This window comes from Engraulis encrasicolus, chromosome 4 (genome assembly GCF_034702125.1).
Source record: "Engraulis encrasicolus isolate BLACKSEA-1 chromosome 4, IST_EnEncr_1.0, whole genome shotgun sequence".
NCBI lineage: Eukaryota > Metazoa > Chordata > Actinopteri > Clupeiformes > Engraulidae > Engraulis > Engraulis encrasicolus.
This window is the reverse complement of record NC_085860.1, coordinates 25,034,654-25,056,216: the sequence shown is the minus strand read 5'-3', so window position 1 is coordinate 25,056,216 and position 21,563 is coordinate 25,034,654. Positions and strand designations below refer to the sequence as shown.

The 21,563-nt window shown below is 43.0% G+C and overlaps 1 protein-coding gene across 7 annotated transcripts in view; it reads right to left on the bottom strand.

The window, feature by feature from the left end:
* The window catches only part of LOC134447480 (anoctamin-1-like), a 60,737-nt gene that overhangs the window by 16,056 nt on the left and 23,118 nt on the right, over positions 1–21,563 (bottom strand). For 4 of the 7 annotated variants that reach the window (XM_063196944.1, XM_063196943.1, XM_063196945.1 and 1 more), the window contains 11 exons: positions 20,191–20,242; positions 19,251–19,306; positions 18,704–18,745; positions 12,738–12,802; positions 12,213–12,347; positions 9,226–9,386; positions 5,491–5,573; positions 4,682–4,693; positions 2,701–2,772; positions 1,673–1,750; positions 318–392 (listed from right to left, as the gene is read on the bottom strand). In XM_063196944.1, the coding sequence (XP_063053014.1) occupies positions 318–392; positions 1,673–1,750; positions 2,701–2,772; positions 4,682–4,693; positions 5,491–5,573; positions 9,226–9,386; positions 12,213–12,347; positions 12,738–12,802; positions 18,704–18,745; positions 19,251–19,306; positions 20,191–20,242 (831 nt within the window). The remainder of the gene's footprint in view (positions 1–317; positions 393–1,672; positions 1,751–2,700; positions 2,773–4,681; positions 4,694–5,490; positions 5,574–9,225; positions 9,387–12,212; positions 12,348–12,737; positions 12,803–18,703; positions 18,746–19,250; positions 19,307–20,190; positions 20,243–21,563) is intronic. The other 3 variants (XM_063196947.1, XM_063196946.1, XM_063196948.1) reach the window with 3 other exon arrangements.

Sequence of the window (21,563 nt, the reverse complement as noted above, 5' to 3'; positions counted from 1 at the left end):
GAGAGAGAGAGAGAGAGAGAGAGAGAGAGAGAGAGAGAGAGAGAGAGAGAGAGAGGCCAACAGAAACAAAGAGAGGAGGGAGAGAGAGGGAGAAAATAGGGTACACACAATTTGTTGGCGAGAAGGGAACATCACACTTGTGAGTGAGGGCAAGATTGGTTTCTAAATTACTTTCAGACTCAACTCAAAGTGAGTTCGAATCGTGACACCCAGTAATTTTCCTCAGCAGTGTTCAAGTTTAAAAAGAAGACTGAAATACTAGGAACAGAACACATAAATATGAGAAATTAAAACAAAACAAAAAAAGTTTTCCTTACCATTAAAAGCATCATGACTATGTTGGTCATGTAGGCTGGCAATCGGTCTTTACACGTGAGTTTCTCTTTCTCTGCCTTAAAGGGGAAAAGGTAGGCTGTTAATAAATGCTACAGTAGTGCTGAGGACCATTCTACCGGCAGCTTCGCAATCTCAAATGAGCAAGGAGGAGAAAGCAAAACGCTGCGATGCTGACACAACCATTACCAGGACATTTCAGCATACAGTATGGGATGGAATTCGATTTTGAGGAACAGTCTCTGGACAAACAGTATTGGCCGAATTCTAGGACACAAAACAACACAAGATGCACTGACTGAACGATGGCCTGAACGGATGTGAAAGAAGAAGGATCAGCATCTTCAAACTGCCAGTTGACATTGGCCTTCATGCTGGCTGACAAGCCTCACAAACCCACACTGACAAAAAATTGCTGCATAGAGCCAACAATAAGAAAATATATAGGCAATATGCCCTATGGCTCCTCTGTAATGGCATGTATGTATGCTGCAAAAATGCATGGCAATATTACATTAAATCATTGTAATAAAATGTTAAAACAGCCTTTTGATTTAATTGTTGATTCTCTGTGTTGGCTCGCTGCATAATTTTTCACAGTGTGCCTCGAGTAATAGGACATGCACCATGACAATTTCAAGCACTACCGTCAAAACAAAAAGGGGATTTTCAAGACATTCAAAACACTGTTTGAAAAAAAGAAAGGGAGTGAAGAGTGCATTGTCTTTCAGAGGAGGAGAACAACACTGGAAAGTGATGGGTGTGTGGTATGTCAAGTGTCCCATGTGTGTCTGAAGAAAAAAAAAAAACGTAATATAGTAATATATGTAAAAAAAAATTAAAAAAAAAAAAGCAGGAATGTTTTCAATTCACTGCACAAAACGGAGAGATCTTAAGCCATCTGGGGTTCTGGCCACTTTTTAAATATTTCATTTGTTTATGTTGAGAGCAGTAATGGCATTTGACTGTTCAAAGGACTCAAAGGAGAGCTCTTTTGTTGCCGAGAGGATTTCCTATTCTAATGACCTGCGCTGCTCTTGTCCATTTGAGACCCAAGTGCCATTTCATCTGAATGGGGCCACATTTTTTTTTTGCTAAGAAAAAGGAATGCGTTTTTACAGAAACACAAGTGCTTTCGGAGCTCTGTGTAGTAGTCCATTAGGGTGATTGGAATGGCTGATTGAGTGCTGTGGGGAGCGGGATGGGCGGTCGAGGGGGTGGGGGTGGAGTTTGGGGTGGGGGTTGTCAGGTGGAAGGGGTGTGCGGTCGAGTGGGATAGGGTGGGGTGGTTGTGATTGTGGCGGGGGCAAACGTGGAAGCAGAGTACACCGACAAATACCAGTTTAAGGCCAGCCATTGCAGTTTGAACAGTTTGCTTCCATTTGTTTCTCGGTTCCTCTGATATCTCTGATGGCTTCTATCAGTCAGGTTGGGCACATACATACAGCACACAAACAACATATCCACCCCCAAAGAATTAGCCATACTGACACAAGAGAACAGGGCATACATACATATACATACAGATAAACCCTTCAAACCACCCACCCACACACAAAGACGTGCACACATGTAGAAATACACACACACGCACGCACGCAAACACGCACGCACGTACGCACGCACGCGCGCGCACGCACGCACGCACGCACGCACGCACGCACGCACGCACACACACACACACACGCACGCACGCACACACACACACACACACACACACACACACACACACACACACAAAACATGCTTTGCGTATTACCATAATCTTGTAAGACAACATGAATTGCAAAGCTACATTGACATTCAGGACCAGAATCACACATAATAGATGCAAAAAACAGGGGTTATCCATTACTTTTATTTTTCCATGATTTTCCCTGAGCACAAAACGGAATTTCCATGACCTCCCATACAAGGAAACATTAATGTATTTTTTAAATAAAAACAATATTTTTTGCTGTGTGGTAATCAATTTGTGATTTTCAAATAGCCATTCAAATATCGGTAGCTGTTATTTATATCTGTTTTGAACCCAGAAGCAGCATTTGCCAGGAAAGTTTGTCTGAACTGAGTTGCTTCTTCTTTTGTATTCTAGAATATTACACATCTAAGAGTCAAAACAATAACAATACAAGACAAGCATCAAATATGCTTTGCTATTACGCTATAAACTATTCACAAAATTGCATGACATTCCATGACTGGAAATGCGAAACGCTAAAATCCCATGACTTTCCATAACTGGAAAAACCTCTGTGGAACTTCTGCGGTATTAAAGGACTTCCATGACCAGTGGGAGCCTTGTATAATGAGCCAGTGGATGTAACATCTGCACGAGGATGCCGAGGCGGAGTGCGTGTACTGTACCTTTTGTGTCTTGAGCTCTCTCCTCTTTGACTTCTGCATGACGCTGAACTCGTACTCAGCTCGTGGGTGGTCCTGTGTGCGGACATGAGAGAGACACTAAAGATAAGGCCAAGAGCCAAAGAGACTCGTTAAAGCGCCTCGCTCACATCTGACTCTGTGTGTGCGGGCGCGCGCTAGTGTGTGTGTGTGTGTGTGTGTGTGTGTGTGTGTGTGTGTGTGTGTGTGTGTGTGTGTGTGTGTGTGTGTGTGTGTGTGTGTGTGTGTGTGTGTGTGTGTGTGTGTGTGTGTGTGTGAGAGAGACAGCAACAGTCAGACCAACAGTCTTTCTCCCATGGGATGGTTCTGTTTTTTTTTTTTTTTTTTAGCCTAGCAACTTTTGAAGTCACAGTAAACTGTGTTTTAATGTATCACCCAAGTGGACAGCTAATTAAGGGGACCATATCACATATCACAGCTACTTTGTACTGAATATGAATATGAAAAGTGTCTAAATTAAATAGAATGTGTCTAAATTAAATAGAGTGTCAAATGTGAAGCAAAGGGCACACTTCAAACAACGAGGACGATGTGCTGCACGAATCTTTTTATGCTGGTCCAACATAACAATGCCATGATGCGTATTCATAATAACATGCATGTCATTGCTACACAATACATTTGACAGTGTTAATTCAACATTTAGAGAGTAGGTCCAACTAGATAAGTGTTGAGTTAACACTGCAAAATATACTGTGCAAGCTCACCCAATACAAAAGGATTATTGCAGCACACTGCCTTATTTGGTGGTTGCATGCTTCACAATTTATAGATAACAGACTAAATAATAGCAAATTAAATGTAATCAGACATGTACGTATGTCTTAATATATATGTATATTTGTAATATGAATTTGGGATATATTTTTAATATACACATACTATATATAAACTTGGCCCAGTAATATGAATTTGGGTACATACATTTTTTTTAAAAGCTTGCCTCATATCCCACAACATGGAGAAAGAACAGCAGACCAGATCCACAGTCACGATCAGCTGAGGCTCGAGCACAATGGTACTTTTTTCTCTAAATCCTACGCAAGTGAGTGAACTGACTTCACCGTGCAGAAGCCAGGGCTCTGTGGGTGAGGTTAGGTGCACGTGCTGCTCACTTGTCAAACACATATGGCGTTTAGCATCTGATGTGTTATTGTGCAGAGAGAGAGAGAGAGAGAGAGAGAGAGAGAGAGAGAGAGAGAGAGAGAGAGAGAGAGAGAGAGAGAGATAGAGATGGAGATAGAGAGAGAGACAGACAGGCAGACAGATAGACAGACAGACAGACAGACAGACAGGCAGACAGATAGACAGACAGACAGACAGACAGATAGACAGACAGACGGACATGGAGTTTGAGAGAGATGATTGAGCAAAAAGGAGTGATTACTAGAGACAGAAAGACAAAGAAATGACAGAAAGAGTCACAGATAGAGAGAGAGAGAGAGAGAGAGAGAGAGAGAGAGAGAGAGAGAGAGAGAGAGAGAGAGAGAGAGAGAGAGAGAGAGAGAGAGAGAGAGAGATTAAGAGACAGAGATAAGGGCAGAGAGAAAGGGAGAGAGAAGAAATGAGGGATAGACAGAGAAAGAAAGAGAGTTAGACAGAGAGAGAGAAAGAGAGAGATAGGGAGAGAGAGATAGAGGGAGAGAGAGAAAGAGAGAGATGACCAAAGATGAGGCAGCATATAAATATAAGCGGTGGCTCGGTTAACAAGGCATTATCGGTGTGTGGCTGGCCAGAAGTCTGTGGGCTGAAAGGGTGCATTAGAAAGAGGGCAACACAAGCCATTACAGGTGGGCAGTGGGATACATCTTAAGAGGGCCTGCCTGGCGATGTTCTGTGCTTTTAGAAGAAGAAAAAAAGGACAGGGAAGCGGTGAACGATTTTTTGAAAAGAACATGGAGAAGAGAGCAGAAAAAGAATTCCATTTAGCAAAAATGTTCCAAACCTTCATTGCTTCCTACAAAGCCAAAAAATAGGAGAGTGTAAGTTGGGTGAACCAAGACTTGCAAAATATGCTTATGGTTTCAGCACAACGTTTAACAATTCTAATGATTCAATCGCTTTCTGAACTCTCAAGCTAGACTTCCAGAATGAAGAATATGAACAGACAAGACATTTGTATTTGGTCCTAAACACTACTGTTCTTTAACAGTACATAACATCAGTACAGAAGTGTGCACTATCCAGTAGGGCTGTAACCAGGGCTCTAAAGTAACTTTTTTCACCACCAGCCAAAATGGCTGTTAATCGTACTAGTCAAACACACACTCACTCTTGGGTCAGCGTGGCTAGTAAGTTGGTCTTTTCTACCAGCCAAACTGAAATTTCACCAGCATTTGGCTGGTTGGCTGGTGCTAATTTAGAGCCCTGGCTGTAACGATACACTCAACTCACGATTCGGTTCGCATCACGATTTATGCCCTACGGTTCGATACACCCCACGACTTCGTTGTAAAATAAAATTATGAATAAAAACTATGGTAGTTTTTAGGTAGAATAGGTTTCAAGAGGCTACTAATAATTTTGTAAAAAGTTTAAATATAATAATTATGATGATTTGAAGCTTGGAAGCACTATCATATGGTTGTTTTCTGGACTGATGGTAACACAACTTTGAAAAGGTTTATCACGATACTACCTCCTTGCATCACGATACATTATCGTGAGTCTGTGTATCACGATTTCTCGGTTCGATACAATATCGTTACAGCCCCACTATCCAGCATGCTGGGTGGAATGGAGTTTCAGACTCACCTCTTCATCCTCGAACCCTGTCAGGTCCCACTCGTAGTTGAGTCTCATCTGCCTCCTCTTCCAGTGCTCCATGAACATGGCCGCTGCAGACACACAATGGCAGGAAGTACATAAGTACTGTAAATAAGTTATTTATACATTGTTTTTTCATAGAAAACGCAGTAAAAACATACACTTTTATAGGGCACAAAAATCTCAGCTCCCGAGAGAAAGAAAAAAGAAAAAAAGGTTTGATAGGCTCCAGGCCACTGCTGATTGGTCGAATGTCATCATGTCACTATTTGTGTGAAAGCCTGAATTCCCCTGATTAATTTGATGTAACCCACTTGGTTGTACACCCTTGTAGAGAGGCATGGCAGGGGTATTTGTGATAGGTGTGCAAGTAATCAGAAGTGATCAAATAAAGTTATTTGTCCAATAAAGGGTCAAGAGTGACAGGATTGTAAGGCAAACATATTAAAAACACTGTGTAATAGGAATGTGTGTAGGAAAAATGGGTTACAAAAACACACTATGATAATAGGCATATACTGTAAACATCAAGTGGTACACCAATGGCAGCAATGTAACATTACACTAACAGTACCGGTCTGAATTGCCACACACTCTACAATTGCTGCTTCTAAGCTAACACTCTCATCTTCACAGCAACATAGAGGAAAATATTATATATTATATGTTCAACAGTACTATGCATTTCATGAAGACCTGATTGTATCTGGTTGACGTCTGGTCTGTTTATTCTAAAACCCTCTTAGGAGAAAACAGATAGTGTAAATATTTTTAAAACTGAAATTAAACACACACTGAATTCACATTGAGCTTAAATGGGAAATTTCACAAGACAGATATGTAAGACTAAATTCTGAATGGCTTAACCCAACATAGTAGACGTGGAAGAATAAATAGATCAGATTAGATTTAATTCAAGGACATTTTATGAGGTATTATTTCCTCCTGGCACTGAAAAAATAGGTTTTCCCAACCATCCCGTCAAGCAACTGTGAGGCCTTCATGAAGGTCATCGTGTCAAGTGATATAACACCCAGCAGGAATAAGGGTGCATTTCAGAAGGTCAGCACAGCATGTTATGACAGGTACACACTTAAAAGGTGCCACCTGTGCTCAGCAAGATTAGTTTAGGAATAATATCCCATAATAAGCACATCACACGGCAACCATCATGCCTGAATAATCTAGACCAGTGGTTGTCAACCTTTCTTGAACAAACGCCCCCTGGACCTCTTCCTAAGCTTGCCAACGCCCCCCTTAGTATTAAAAAGATAAACTGGACTAATGCTCCCAATGACAACTAAGCCCGGCCCCCTCTCAACTATATCCGTCTCAACGCCCCCTTAGGGCTCCCCAACGATTGAGAAAGACTAATCTAGACAATTATATCACCTGTTATCTGTTACAATGAAAAACAACTACGCGCATGGCACACACTTTAGTTGCGCAATGTAAAATGTTGTGGTACAGCATTCTTTGGAGATCAGGATGCATAACGAGCATAGTACCCAGTACATTTTAGAGTGTTAATTCAACACATGGAGAGTCAGATTTAGCAGTAATTTAATTGTTCCTACTCTCAGTGCAAAATTACTATAACAATGCAATATGTACTGTCTATATGTGCCATATGTGGCTGCCATACAGCATTCTACTCTGAAGGCTCCTCTAACTTCTATCATACTGCAGGTAAAGAGGGAGGATTTCAAAGTTGTTTTGTGTGGCTGGTTGTACCGCACTTGATTAATATGGTTATCTATTTCATACAAGGAGTAGAGAGGGAAATGAATGACCATGGAGACAGTTCCAATTCCACAGGGAAGATTATGTACGAGGAGGGGAAGGGAGGGGAGGGAGGGGGGTGTTGGGGGAGAAGGAAAGGTGCTAATAATAGAATTAAAAAGGGGAATCAATTATTCACGTTAATTACAAACTTGATCAATGGTCAAGTGAGAAAGAAAGGGAGATGACTAAACTAGAAATAAGTTTCATATGAAAAGTGACACAGATGGTAATGAGACTAAAAGAATCTGTGCCGTACGTACGAGTAATGTGAACGAATACCAGACTGACTGACTATCTGGCAATAGTTTTTGTGCTCCTTTTTTGCGCTAGAGTATACAAAAACTGTGCAAAAAAGCCCACTTATATCTCCAACTTAAGTATTTCAAAACACAGTGTGGGTGAAAGTAGCCCTACAAGTTACATAACTTTGGAGCAGTCGCACTCACATACACACATAAACCCACACATCGTACAAGTACCCGCAGTACAATACAGACAGAGACACCTTCTGGGCCGTAATAAAGCACATGTAAATCTTGATGGCCTGAACTTGTGCCCTGGTCTTAGTGCTTAAGTCAACTGCTTCCTGCCTTCAGTCTAGGGGTCTATGACACTGAACAGAGTTGAACGAGAGCCTGCTTTTTTTCCCAGCAGAGGCAAGAGGAAGATGCAAGTCCCTCTCTCCTCTCCTCGCCGGTGCGAGAGAATACGCAGGGTCGCGACAGAAGAGAAGCCAAAAAGATGTATCAGGAGATAAAGCCAAACTCAAGCAAATGGGGTTCAAACAAAGACCATGGACAACCGTAACCATATCTCTTTTGTACAGGATGGCAGAAAACGAATACAACTCAACTCACAGCACAATGACCACTAACACACTGCCAGCATTCTGTAGCGTAGAGTATTACGTAAAGTTCATGTCAGATTTGGTTTAAAATGTGGTGTGTTGTTGGCCTAAGTAAAAGCATATAGTGTGATTAGATAGGCTTATTGATCTTGTTGTGTGTACAGGATGACAGAAAGTGAATATAACTCACAGTACAATGACCACAATGCCAGCATTCTGTGGAGAGTATTACGTAAAGTTCATGTCAGATTTGGTTTAAAATGTGGTGTGTTGTTGGCCTAAGTAAAAGCGCATACGTAGATGTCTCATGCAGTGTGTAGTCATAACTGGTAAGTTTGGGGCTAGACTTTAACGGGAAATGTCCAGAAGAGGTTGGGGTGGTGCCTTTGCCTTTGAGTAGGAAGTTGATAATGGGGTGCGCAATGGTGTGATTAGATAGGCTTATTGATATCGTTGTGGGTTTTTGTGTTTGGCTATCCCTGTGCGTGTCCCTTTCTGCACGATAAGCTGCTTTAGTGGTACATTTATCCTGGGGTGAGTAAGGGTGTGATTAGATACAGTAGGTTTAGAGATATTTTTGTGTGCCGTTTCTCTGTGTGCACATGGCTGTGTGTGTGTATGTGGTTGTGGTTGTGTGTGTGTGTGTGCGTGTGCTTGTGTGCGTGCGTGTGCTGCGGTTGTACACGTGTGTGTGTGTATCAGTTGTTTCTGTGTATGTGCACATATCCGCATATGTGTGTATCCTTCTGTGTGTGTCTGAGCACTCAAGTGTGTGTGTGCATGCAGGGCTGCTGACAGCTTTGGACAGGCGTAGGACAAAGTCATCTGAAAGGGCCCCCCAGCCCAATAGATATAATGTAATGAGGACCCAATTCTGGGCCCCCTCTCTCCCTGGCCCGGGGACAACAGTCCCCTTTGTCCCCCCCCCCTGTCGGCTCCCCTGCATGCATGCATGTACATGCATGGACGTGCATGTGCGTGTTTATCCGTTTTTTCTGTGTGTGTGTGCACTTATCCGTAAATGTGTGTATCCTGTGTGCGTGTATGTATGGATGTGTGTGGATGTGCATGTGCGTGTGTGTGTGTCTCACCCCACAGGGCCATGAAGATGGAGAAGAAGACGGTGGCTGGGTTGTCGAACAGGTGGCTGGCCCGCGCCGTGCTGCAGGCTATGCTCAGGTTCCAGTAGCTGCAGACTCGATCACACATTGGGCACATGACAATACTCTTCCTGTCGTCACAGATCTCCATGCTGCAAACACACAGCAGGTCCGCAAGCACAGACAACACACGCCACACACGCACGCACGCACGCACGCACGCGCACGCACACACACACACACACACACACACACACACACACACACACACACACACACACACACACACACACACACACACACACACACACACACACACACACACACAAACTGTTGAATTATCTTTGGTGGGGATGTCTTCATGGCACGCACGCACACACACACACACACACACACACACACACACACACACACACACACACACACACACACACACACACACACACACACACACACACACACACACACACACACACACACACACACACACACACACACAGACACACACACACACACACACACACACACACTGTTGAATTATCTTTGGTGGGGACTTCTCCTTTTAGTAAATCAATTTGATTTCACAGTGTAAGCTTTATAAAACATCAACTAGTCAATTTACAATAAAGGCTTTTGGGTTTTGGTAAATAAATACGCACATTTTGTTGTGGCTAAGAAAACCATTCTAGCTTCCGAAGAAACAGAGTTCAGTGGTGCATGATGGCCAACATATCCGTGATAAAAATGCAAGGCTTCTGTATTCGAGTCTGATCCGAGGTCATTTCCTCATCCTACTCTCTCCATCTCTCCCACTCATTTCCCGTCACTACATCATCTCTGTACTGTCCTATTTCATCAAAGGCGAGAAAAAAGCCCTTGCAAAAACAACCTCACATTATTATTGAGGCCAGTGAACATATTAATCCACCAGCAGCTTTGTTTGTGTATTCTGTCGTTTGGAATACAAGTAACTCGTAGCAACCAGAGCTTTGCGGGTTGACTGGTGGTGTGGGGCTGCTGGTTGGGCCGTGCGATCTGGTGGTGGTGGTGGCTATGGTGGACCCGCGATTCCAAATGGCCCCAAAAACTCTCCCCATGTCATAATAATCCGGACATCAACAAGAACCAGAGAGGAACCTGCTATCACAGGCCAGATGTTCCCTTTCGCACATCACCTTGTTCCTCATCTCTCTCTCTCTCTCTCTCTCTCTCTCTCTCTCTCTCTCTCTCTCTCTCTCTCCCCCTCTCCGTCAGTCTGCTTCCCTCTCTACCCCTTCTGCTTCAGGCGGAGAGAGCAGCCTGACCCCGGCTCCATTAATACTTTAACAGGGTGACTTATGGAGGCGAGGAGGAAGTGTGCACATGGTTATGGAGACCAGTCTGGAGACAGAGCCAGATGGCTGGGGAGGTGCTGTTACTGTAGAGGTGCGATAATCGCAATGTCATGTCACGTACCGGGACGCCGTGCCATAAAAATGGCCTTTTACAAAGAATTATGTCTTGGAGGGAAATACTTTTTTTTGTTCTTTGTTAAGAATTTATCATGGCAAGGTTTAGCTGCGTTTTTATGACGTCCATCCATTGTTAAACAGTCTATTTCCAGGTTGGAGAGGGTAGTGTATCAAAGGAATGTCATTTCAGATGTTCCAACTAAGAATACTCCTTGGGGGTAGCCATTTGGAGAATAGCGCCCTTTACACTGCTCTATTCCATTCAGCAATAGGTATGTGTCCTCTCTTAGAAGTGCACGTTTGGCTTGGCAGTGAACCTTGGTCCTTAAATGCCTTGAGAGAGAAGAAATTGCTGGAGAGTGATCCCAATAGGGGCTCAAGAGTTCCGGTTCCAGTTCTGGTGGGATCAATGGACGTGGCGGGGTGAGAGGCCGGGACCCAGAAACCCCTTAAAATATGATTAACTAAAGAACTAAAAAGATATATTTGAAGGAAAACAAGGAAGGAAATATAAGTAACTTGAAATAACACTTACATCTCCAATGTATATTAGGGGAGTGGAAACGTAGAACCAATACGCACACACACAAAGGAGGAAGGGGAGGAGGATGGGTAATCATTTGCTACGCCAGTGTGTCAGTGCATATGATGAATGTCTCTGCAGGTGTTGGGTTTGAAGACCCATTCATATCTGAGACCGATAGAGATATATGTGGTGGAGTGTTTCACATTTTCTATACGTTGATTTGAAATGGGACCTTAAGATTACAGGTGAAATGGATCAAAACAACTCCACGCAAAAGACGTACAGAGGTTTGAAGGAATTACCGTAACATATGCATGAACAGAAATATGGACCCATTTGACACATATAGGATGTGAATGGACCTTTCCAGGTTTTCACACTAACAAAAGTTGATGAGTGCCAAACAGTCCATTCGTGAGACCTAAACTTTACTAAGTTTGTTTGTTATCATTGGTGTGAAATCACCAATCAAACGTTAAAGATGATGTTAACGTTATATCAATACGACCAAGACTTTCACAAATAGTTGGTTGACCAAACATTCAAAATACATTATGGGTAGGAAAATATTGATGAGAATTACTCAATTTTGCCAGTTTGGTTCATTTACTTGCGTGAAAATGGTTCAATCTAGCCCATGGGCCATGGCATAGCAACAATTTTGCTTTTGGTATGGAGTCTGGACCCAATAATCAAACAAGTGGTGGGAAGGTGCCTGGTGAGAAATTGTTGTCGGCCATTCATCTTGTCTGTGAAGCCTCTCACTCATCTAGGTCATGTTATCCGAAGACTTTAGTCGAGAACAAGACACTTCCTTGGACCTTGAACGTTTTGTTGGCTTTATCATAAATCAACTTGGATGAGCAATCGATTGACTTTCAAGCTCCAATAAGTAGTCAAGCTGCTTACAAGTACACTCTTCGGAGTCATCAACCACCTGAACTACCCAAAACCACAATTTCAAGCTTTGGAAATCAACCTTTACAAGGAAAGGGGCTCACCTGGGAATGTCGTCGTCAACGGTAACACATCCATACAAAAAAACGAAGACCCCAACAAGGGAGGCTGGGATGAGCATTTGGGTGTAAACTCCCAACCAGGCAAAATACAAGCCGATCTTCTCACCAAAGTACTTCCTGTTGAGTGAAAAATAAAAAAGGTCAATATGTCAACCCGTTAAAACATGGTGTTATAAATTTGTTGTTACCAGAATGGCAATGACCGAGTCATAGTGCATTACTAAAGGCCCTGTGTTATGTCATATTAGAGTAGTACTATGGTAATTAACCTTTCAATTACTATTACAGCATGCCTCAGATGGTACGGTGTGCATTAAGGGGCTACGTAAGCAGATAAAAGTAGATCAGTAGTTATATGTGTATATTTACAATAGACAGGCAATTTGAAGAGCTTCAATGAGGAGAGTGTTAGTGCTCATAGGAAAAAAAACAAAACAAAACAAAAAACACTGAGGGTCTTGCTTTGGAAACAAAAATGTGTCTTTCACTCTACAAGGTGAGACTCACCTGACGAGGCCTATGGGCTGGTATTTGTAGAAGACGCTATAGCTTGCCCACTCCTCATACAGAAGCTGTTAAAGAAACACAACACAGCCGTATGCAAAAATAGATATCGTGCATATCCCTGAGGGTACATAGCAAGTCATTGTCATGGAGGAAGCTGATCACTGCTAGTTTGACCTTTGTGGTTAGAAAAGTCATGGTTTTGGAAGGAAGGGGGAAGGGAAGGGAAGAGCGAGGGTCAGTGTACTGTGGCCTGTTGTCATGTCATGTGTGGCTTGCTGGGAACACGGCGTACAGTAACAGGGAGCAGTAGAAGGACAGGCCAGGGAGAGGGTGTAGCATGGTGAACTAGTGGAGAGAGAGAGAGAGAGAGAAATAGACAGCTGTGTTTTTCACGCCCCAGCATCGAGCCACAAGCAAGGCAAGCACATGTCTGTGTCCACATGTCCTCCCACGCTTCCTTCCCTATGGATTCATTCCATCAGACACACTTCTGCCCGGTAACAATACAATCAAATTCACTCAGGCTAGGCAAAGTTATTTGATGTACTGGAACGGTAGGCTATAGAGCCTAGATTACAGACTAGAGTAGATTAGAGTCTAAGTAGACCTATTCTGCATCAGGTCAGGATGGCAGAGAGAACTAACAACACATCAAAAATGTTGACAATAAATTGCACCCACTTTCCATGTTCACACTAAGAATATGAAGAAGGGACAAACATGGTTGCTATGACGCAAACACTGTTCTAACTTCATAAGAAATTAGCACTTCCCCACGCATGGCAACTGCAGCTTTAAATATAGTGGCGGGCTGAAAAGTCGTAAAATTCACAGTATAATATGTCACAGTGGGGAAATACAAAACACTAGCCAGTAATTTCACACTCAATACTCACTTTAAGATGCACATAACATAAGCTATGGACGGATCAACATGATGTTGTGCTAAATTCTCACTGTCAGTTTTAGCAGCAATGCTAATGCTCATGTTACACATACCGGTACACAATCGTTAGTGTAGCGACCTTTCTTTATCCAACTTAGAGCCAACATAATGTAGGAATTTCTCTTTCAGAAAATCCTGACAACACATTTAACCCATTTTGTAAAACAAAGTGCAGAACAGAACTGAACAAAGTGTATCTTGCATCTGTTGAAAATTATACACCTCTGTCAGCACAATGCAGCAAAACTCAACCCAATGCGTAATGATTTCAAATGTCACTTCAATTTGTCATATTGCCTCTGTCTTTTTAAAGGGCAAGACTTTGTGTCCAATTTGTTTTACCAATATATCTGTCAGTAGTCAGAGGGGAACACTCCGGAGTGAAGTCTTTGGGGCTTTTGCATAACTGGGTCAAGTGCTGAGGCCGGGCTGCATATAACCGGACAATGCAGAACACATGTGGCCGAGGACAGGACAGTAGCCTTGGCCTGGGTACAGGACCGAGCGGAGAGATGGGGGTGGGGGGATGCCCCGGGGAAGCTTGGCCCGCAGTCAGATTTGTAGTAAACAGATCTGTGTGTGCAGTGCACCCCCTGCTAGGGCTGCAGCTCATGTCACAGAGCACCCAGATGCATACCCCACATGACTCGCCAAGCCCTCGTGGCAGAGCACACATGCAGTACGGCAACACACATACAGTATGCACCCAGCAACACGCGCACACACACATGGTGTGTCCATGCACACACGCACATGCACGCACGCTCATGATCGTGCGCACGCACACGCACACACACACACACACACACACACACACACCACGGCAGAGCATACATACGGCAACACACATACAGTACGCACACTGCAACACGCACACACACATGGTGTGTCCATGCACGCACGCACGCGCGGACACACATGTGCGCACGCACACTGCAACACGTACACACACAGGCCATCCTCAGCACTCATCACTAACTCACAAGTATGCCTTCAATCTCTCACACACAAACAGGGGCACAAGCAAAGACATTGTGAGGCGAATGCATGGCACAGGGTTATTTTTGAAAGGCGACTAACACCTGAGGAGAGAGAAATAAGGGGGTGGTGTTTAAGACTTCAGTCACCGCGACACTGTGACCTATTCCTTAGGGCCATTGCAGTCATTCGTGTACAGATGCCTGCGGATGACTGTGGCTTTGCACACAGCCTCCATTCCCCTATCTGCACGCCACCTTTTTCTCCTCGGCGAAGAGTCCCTTGTCACGCCCCATGCCTCCCGCTCGGACAGTCTTATTGAGCTACGTCCCTCCAGACTCCTCCAGATCCAGGGCCCCATGAAGGAGCAGGGTATAATTAATAGCAGACTGACACGTCTGGCACACGTGCTGGCACTGGGGCGGCCACACACACTGGCAGGCAGCCACAGCTTAGAAGGAAAACCAGCCCTGACGTGCGTCAGATGGACATGGAATCGATCATGTGGGTGTGCTCTCTCTTTCTCTCTCTCTTTCTCTCTCTCTCTCTCTCTCTCTCTCTCTCTCTCTCTCTCTCTCTCTCTCTCTATCAATCTCCTTGTCTCTCTTGCTCTCTCTCCCCCTCTATCTCTGTCTTTTGCTCTCTATCTCCCTCTTTTCTATCTACGTATCTCCAACGTTTACACTGTGGGGACACTGCAAATCAACCAGGAACATAACCAAGTCCTCGATTTCACAGTCACGGTCATCAAAGCTAGACATCGTCTCAGTAATACTGACGAAGTAATACTGGCACTAATTATTCACCAGCACCTGATGAACTAACCACATGTGGCATCATCTCCTTGCCAAGGACGTTTGGCAAGCACAGGCCTTTATGCAAACATAGATGTACAAATATACACACAAGCTAGCACACGTAGCTGTATCTACAAATACACATGCACGCACACATGCACGGGCGCACGCACTCACACACACGCACACACGCACGCACGCACGCACACACACACACACACACACACACACACACACACACACACACACACACACACACACACACACACACACACACACACACACACACACACACACACACACACACACACACACACACACACACACACACACACACAAATACACACGCACACACAGCTGAAGCCAATCAATACAACTCTAATACATACAGAAAGCATCAAAACTTGTGTGGGGTTAATGAAGATAAATGACGGAGTGTCATTGAAGTTGAAATGTCAATATGAATCCTTCAAGCCAGAAATGACATTCAATGAAACTTGACTTTTAATGATGGGTCACTTGGACTAAATGGGATTTATGTTCTGGGCTCTGCCATCCTGTAGACAGCTGGATAAACATTTAGGGGCATGAAATGGTGCATCTTGACTTTATTTTGGTACAAACCCCCAGTGAACCATTAAGAGCATGCTGAATACTCTTGTCAGCATAAAGCTGCTTTTATGGTTGCCAATGTGGAAGCTACTTTTAGCCCAAATTTCAGATGTAATGGATATATGCTTCAGCTCACTTGGTGTGACATAGCCTGTTTTCACACAATTATTACACTCATACCGTAACACTATTATTAGAGTACATCTGAATGCATCCACATGCAATATTATATGCAAAATAGCTAAATGTAACCCTAGATATCTAACTCCTATCCTATATCCTAACTGAGTACATCATGTTTCAAGTTGTTATTATATTACAGATAAACTGCAACCAGAATCAGAGAATACAGTGCACACTTGCACCGTATGTCAACTGCAGTGATTCTTAACTTTAACAGTATTGGGACCCACAATTTTCCGTGGTCATTAAGTTGTTACCCAAATTGTTTGTTGCCCCATTGTCCGTCGGTTCATTTTTCACTTTTTGAAGGGTTTGCGACTGGCAATAAAGAGGTGAATTAAAACGTTTTATAGCACTGTTCGACTCAGCAAGGCCCTCACTGTGAACCACTTTTGGGTCAGACCTAGCCAGGCCGTGCCCTCCTAGTGACGCAACACCTTCAGCCTTTCTACTAGTCAGGGCCTCGTTTCCCGATAACGATGGTTCTTAGCCTTACGTGTGTCGTTAACCAGTGATCCTACGAATGTTCTTAGATTTCCTACGACTGTTTCCCAAAGACACTCGTACAAGAACGCGCATGCACAGCCTCTAAGATCATTCGTAACGTCGCTCTTAAGGATCGCTGTCCACATGTGTGGTGCTGAAGTGTCCTCGGAGTGAACTGCGCCATCATGCTGCTAAACCATTTACAAAATGTGAGGCGTGCGTCAGTATCAAAAGTTGTTTTCTATAAGGGTGGGACTACATTTGTAGCAGTTTGCAAATAGCGACAGGAGTTATTGTTGGCAAATGAAATAAAATGCACACACACAATGAAATCATGCAAAACCATGAGCTACGCCGTTAAACCAGACAAAGCGCGTGCAGTTGGCTACCGTGCTTAATATTTAAGAAGACAAGTAGGCCTAGGAGTTCCAAATTGGGATGCACATTTGGGGAGCGGCGCGCAAATACAGCGCACTCAAGGCTTTAACAACTGTGAGGAACATTTTGCACGGCAGTCTGCTGTTATTAAAACAAAAAAATCTACACGAATCCCCATCGCTGCCTTTTTTTATGTCATAGTTTACCCTTAGCCTACAACTATCGTTTATTTTCTGCGTCGCCTTCCCTTTTTTATGGTAGGCTATTTGAAAATGAAAGAGGGCGCAACGACTCGCTGACCGTTTTTCTTTTTTTTAATGTTTCGGTAGTGGCCTTCCGACATCACCACTCTTGTCTCTGGTCGCCGAAGCCCCCTATTTATTTTGCGTGTGGATGCCTAGTTCTTGTTCACGAAGCAGCCACACAAATTATGATTGATCACAGTTTAATAATGCCCTGATTTATCAAATACAGCTGAACTATTTTACTGCCTGTAAAATATTTTCCAAACACATTGCTTTTATATTATACACTTACACAATTAATGTTACCTTCTTATTTTCGTTACAGTGTCAACTGTGGTGCCATGATATTTACACTCCCGTCTTAAAACAGCAATCTTATGCGCAAGTTTCTTCTTTTCCCTTCATATCCTGTGGGTGTCTCCACTGTGCCATGCCGTTACGATCAATCTTAGCGCGTTAAGACTACTCCAGATCACTCGTGGATTGCTCTTAGAGTTACCTGTCAACCTGCGATGGTTCTTTGCTAAGTTGGCTTTGGGAAACGCTCCGTGAGCTCTACGATGGTGTTACGTGTGAACTTAAGTAGCACGTAGCGTTAAGTAGTACTTAAGGCCCTTTCGGAAACGAGGCCCAGGTCAAGAGCAATGCAAGTACTTTCGTCAAGTAATGGGGAACTCCTCCCTCTTTGTCGGGAAACAAACAACCATTAGCAAACCAAGGGAGGCTTGTCAACCATGCTGTTTGGGATATGCTAATTGTTATGCTCTTGGGTCAGACCAAGTCTCGAAGACATTTGAAAGTCGATGATAATCAGGCTAGGTCAGACCCACTAGTTAGGAAACATTGACCTCCTGTATACTTACAAACCACAATAGAGTGTATGGTAAGTGCACGGTATGTGTACACTTTTCTCTTTTCTACTCATTTCTCTTTTTACAGTTTCAACTGGCTGCCAACTGCAAACATTGGCAAAGCCCTGCCCATAAATAAATATGACTTTGTATCACCACTGCTGCCAGTTCTCCTGGTTTTCCTACTGTAGGCCTCTCTCGTATTTCAGACCTAATATATATGATTGACACCGCAGTGTTCTCCCAGATGTGCCAGTACACCCGTGGGCTGAGAACATCTTGTAGGTCTGTGGTATCGGCTTGGTTGGCAAAAGTCTTATGGATGGATGTCTGTTCGTGTGTTGACAAAGATGGAGGAGTGAAAATGTTATCTAATAAACAGTAATAACCTAGTAATCTAATAATTTAGAGAGTTCAAATGTTGGCTAGTGTGTCGACACTAGATTATGGCAAAACGTGAGAGGACATGCAGGATGTGCAGTATTCTTACCTTTCTGTCGTTAGGTTCCACATTCTCACCATCAATATCTCCCTGAAACAAATAAGAGAGGTTTCTTTGCTTTGGGGATGGAGAAATTCATTTAGCGATCTTGGTGAACCAAAACAATAATATAGCTATTAAAAACTAGTTCTCCTGGGGAATGAGTTCCACACATATCATCTCTACTGAGCTGCCAAAGTCGGGTTGGTGCTTAACACACGCACACATGCACACACGCGCGACCACGCGTGCACACACACACACAAACACGCACACACACACACACGCACACGCACACGCACGCACACACACACACACGCACACGCACACACACACACACACACACACACGCAAGCACACACTGACATCGATCTCTTGAGGGTGTGAACGCAGTCAGCCAAGAAATGCACTATATTCCCTCTGCGTATAGACTGATGCACTTCAGCGAGTTAGCGCTTGAGATGACAGATTAATTGCATTCATTCAGAGCCTAATAACGGTACATGCTCCTGACTGGAAAGATTGTGAGACTTGGATATCTGTCATGGATACTTACGTCGTGTAAGGGATAGGCTGCCATGTACACTGCACTCCCCAGCAGACTAGTTATCCCTGCAGGGGGGGGAGAGAGAGAGAGAGAGAGAGAGAGAGAGAGAGAGAGAGAGAGAGAGAGAGAGAGAGAGAGAGAGAGACATTTTCATTTTTAACACTCATTTATTTTGAATCATGACACTAGTTAAAAGGCTACATTGCACTCCATAGAAATTGACACATCGCACGCAGTGAAAGAAGGGAGGATTCCTCTCTTTCACAACATGTTTACCACTTGAAGATGAGTGTACCATCATCAGAGAGAGAGAGAGAGAGAGGGAGAGAGAGAGAGAGAGAGAGAGAGAGAGAGAGAGAGAGAGAGAGAGAGAGAGAGAGAGAGAGAGAGAGGGAGAGCGGGAGAGAGAGAGAGAGAGAGAGAGACCATGATGACATGAGGCCTATTTGAGTCCCATCTTATTTAAAAGGTAAATGCCTTTGATTATATTTATCGTGTTTGGCAGGTCAGCAGCTCATTCTGCTCTTGCCCTTGTTTGGGCATATGGAATGGCACCAGAGAGAAAGAATAGCGTGGGTGTTGGGGACAAACCCCCCCCACAGGGTAACATTTTTCAGAGCGGCACTTTGGGCAGAAAGCCTGAGTTTATGTTAATATTCCTGTGTTTTTAATATGCTCATTCCTTGGTGCTTTCATCCACTTGTCCTCGCGTGAGGAAGGTTCAAACATGCACACAAAGACAAAGACAAAGACAAAGACAAAGACAAACACACACACACACACACACACACACACACACACACACACACACACACACACACACACACACACACACACACACACACACACACACACACACACACAGACACATACACACCAAATGCTCTAAAAAAAAAAAAAAAAAACGTTTTAGTTCAATTTCTGTGCAAAGGATAAAAAATGAGCTCACCCATGCTATATTTGGCTTTAGTGCATTTAGTACGTTTCAAGACTTCAAATACCTGGGGAAATAAAACACATATTAAACCATCACTTTACAGAACACCAGCTTTCTTTCAGACAGTCTCAAACAAAGAACTAGATGCAACTTTCCACAGCTGAAGTCAATGGACAGCAACAGAACACATACACAATGTGTTTGTTGAAAAATTTAATCAATATTTTGATAAAATGTAAGCATCTTACTGTTTGACTTCTTGTTTTCCTAGTTTTCTAACAGACTGTCTCAAACAAAGAACTAGAAGTAACTTTCAACAGCTGAAATCAATGGACAGCAACAGAGCAACACATACATAGGGCCGTAACCAGACATTTTCAAATACCAAGGTCAAATACTGCGTGCTGTACTGCATACTGTACATTTAGAATGCTTCAGTCAAACTCTTAAGTTTGTTTTCATTATCACTGCCTTGAGGATAAATGGGGATGGCGTATGGGTAGATGACGTGACGTGTAAATTTTGCTGTCGCAGGCTCTTAAAATTAAGTAAATTCATGCTTTCAAAATTGTCAATGCTTTAAATGAACTAATGTCGCTGTTGTGAAAAAGTAATGTGTAATAAATCCAGGGCTTAAATAAGTATACTTAATTTTGAGTCAAATGTCACATTTGTCCTATGGTGTGACTGTCGCAAGCCTGGTTCTCCATATTAAAACATTTTTAAATAAATAATCAAAGCTCAGTCATTTGTCTAAACAACCCTGGCATGTTTTTCAAGGTGTCTATTTTAGCAAGTGGCAATGCTTAATTTTGTTCCTGTTTTTCTGAGACCGTATGGACTTATGAAACTTTGTCACAGAAAACAATGTCCTGTGGTGTGACATCACATTTTTGGTTAATTCTGTGGATAATCATCTATTGTTGAAGCTCCAGCGGTACATAAATTGTGACTTTAGACCCTTAAGAAGCCAATGGCAAGGGTGGATTTTAGGTTTTTCTCTCAGAGTTCTTCAATCAATCAATTATGTTTTGCTACCACAAGATGTATTAGTTTTGTAGTCCTTTGGTGTGACAGCCATAAAATACATTTTGACAATAGTGTATATTTTTCATATTTTTTTCTTATGTAGATGTATGAAAATGCATCTTACTAAAGGTGAAATTGTATTTCAGTTGGAAACAACATGGCTTTAAATGAACTCAAAAGCTCAAAAGTCCTATGGTGTGATGGTAAAAGTCCTATGGTGTGACACTTTGAAGTATCACACCATAGGACAAACAGGTCACACCAAAGGAAATAGCCTTTAAAACAACTGGTTGTACATTTTTTTTTATTTTGTTGTTTGACTAGATACATATTGTGTATTCAAATTACATATTCCT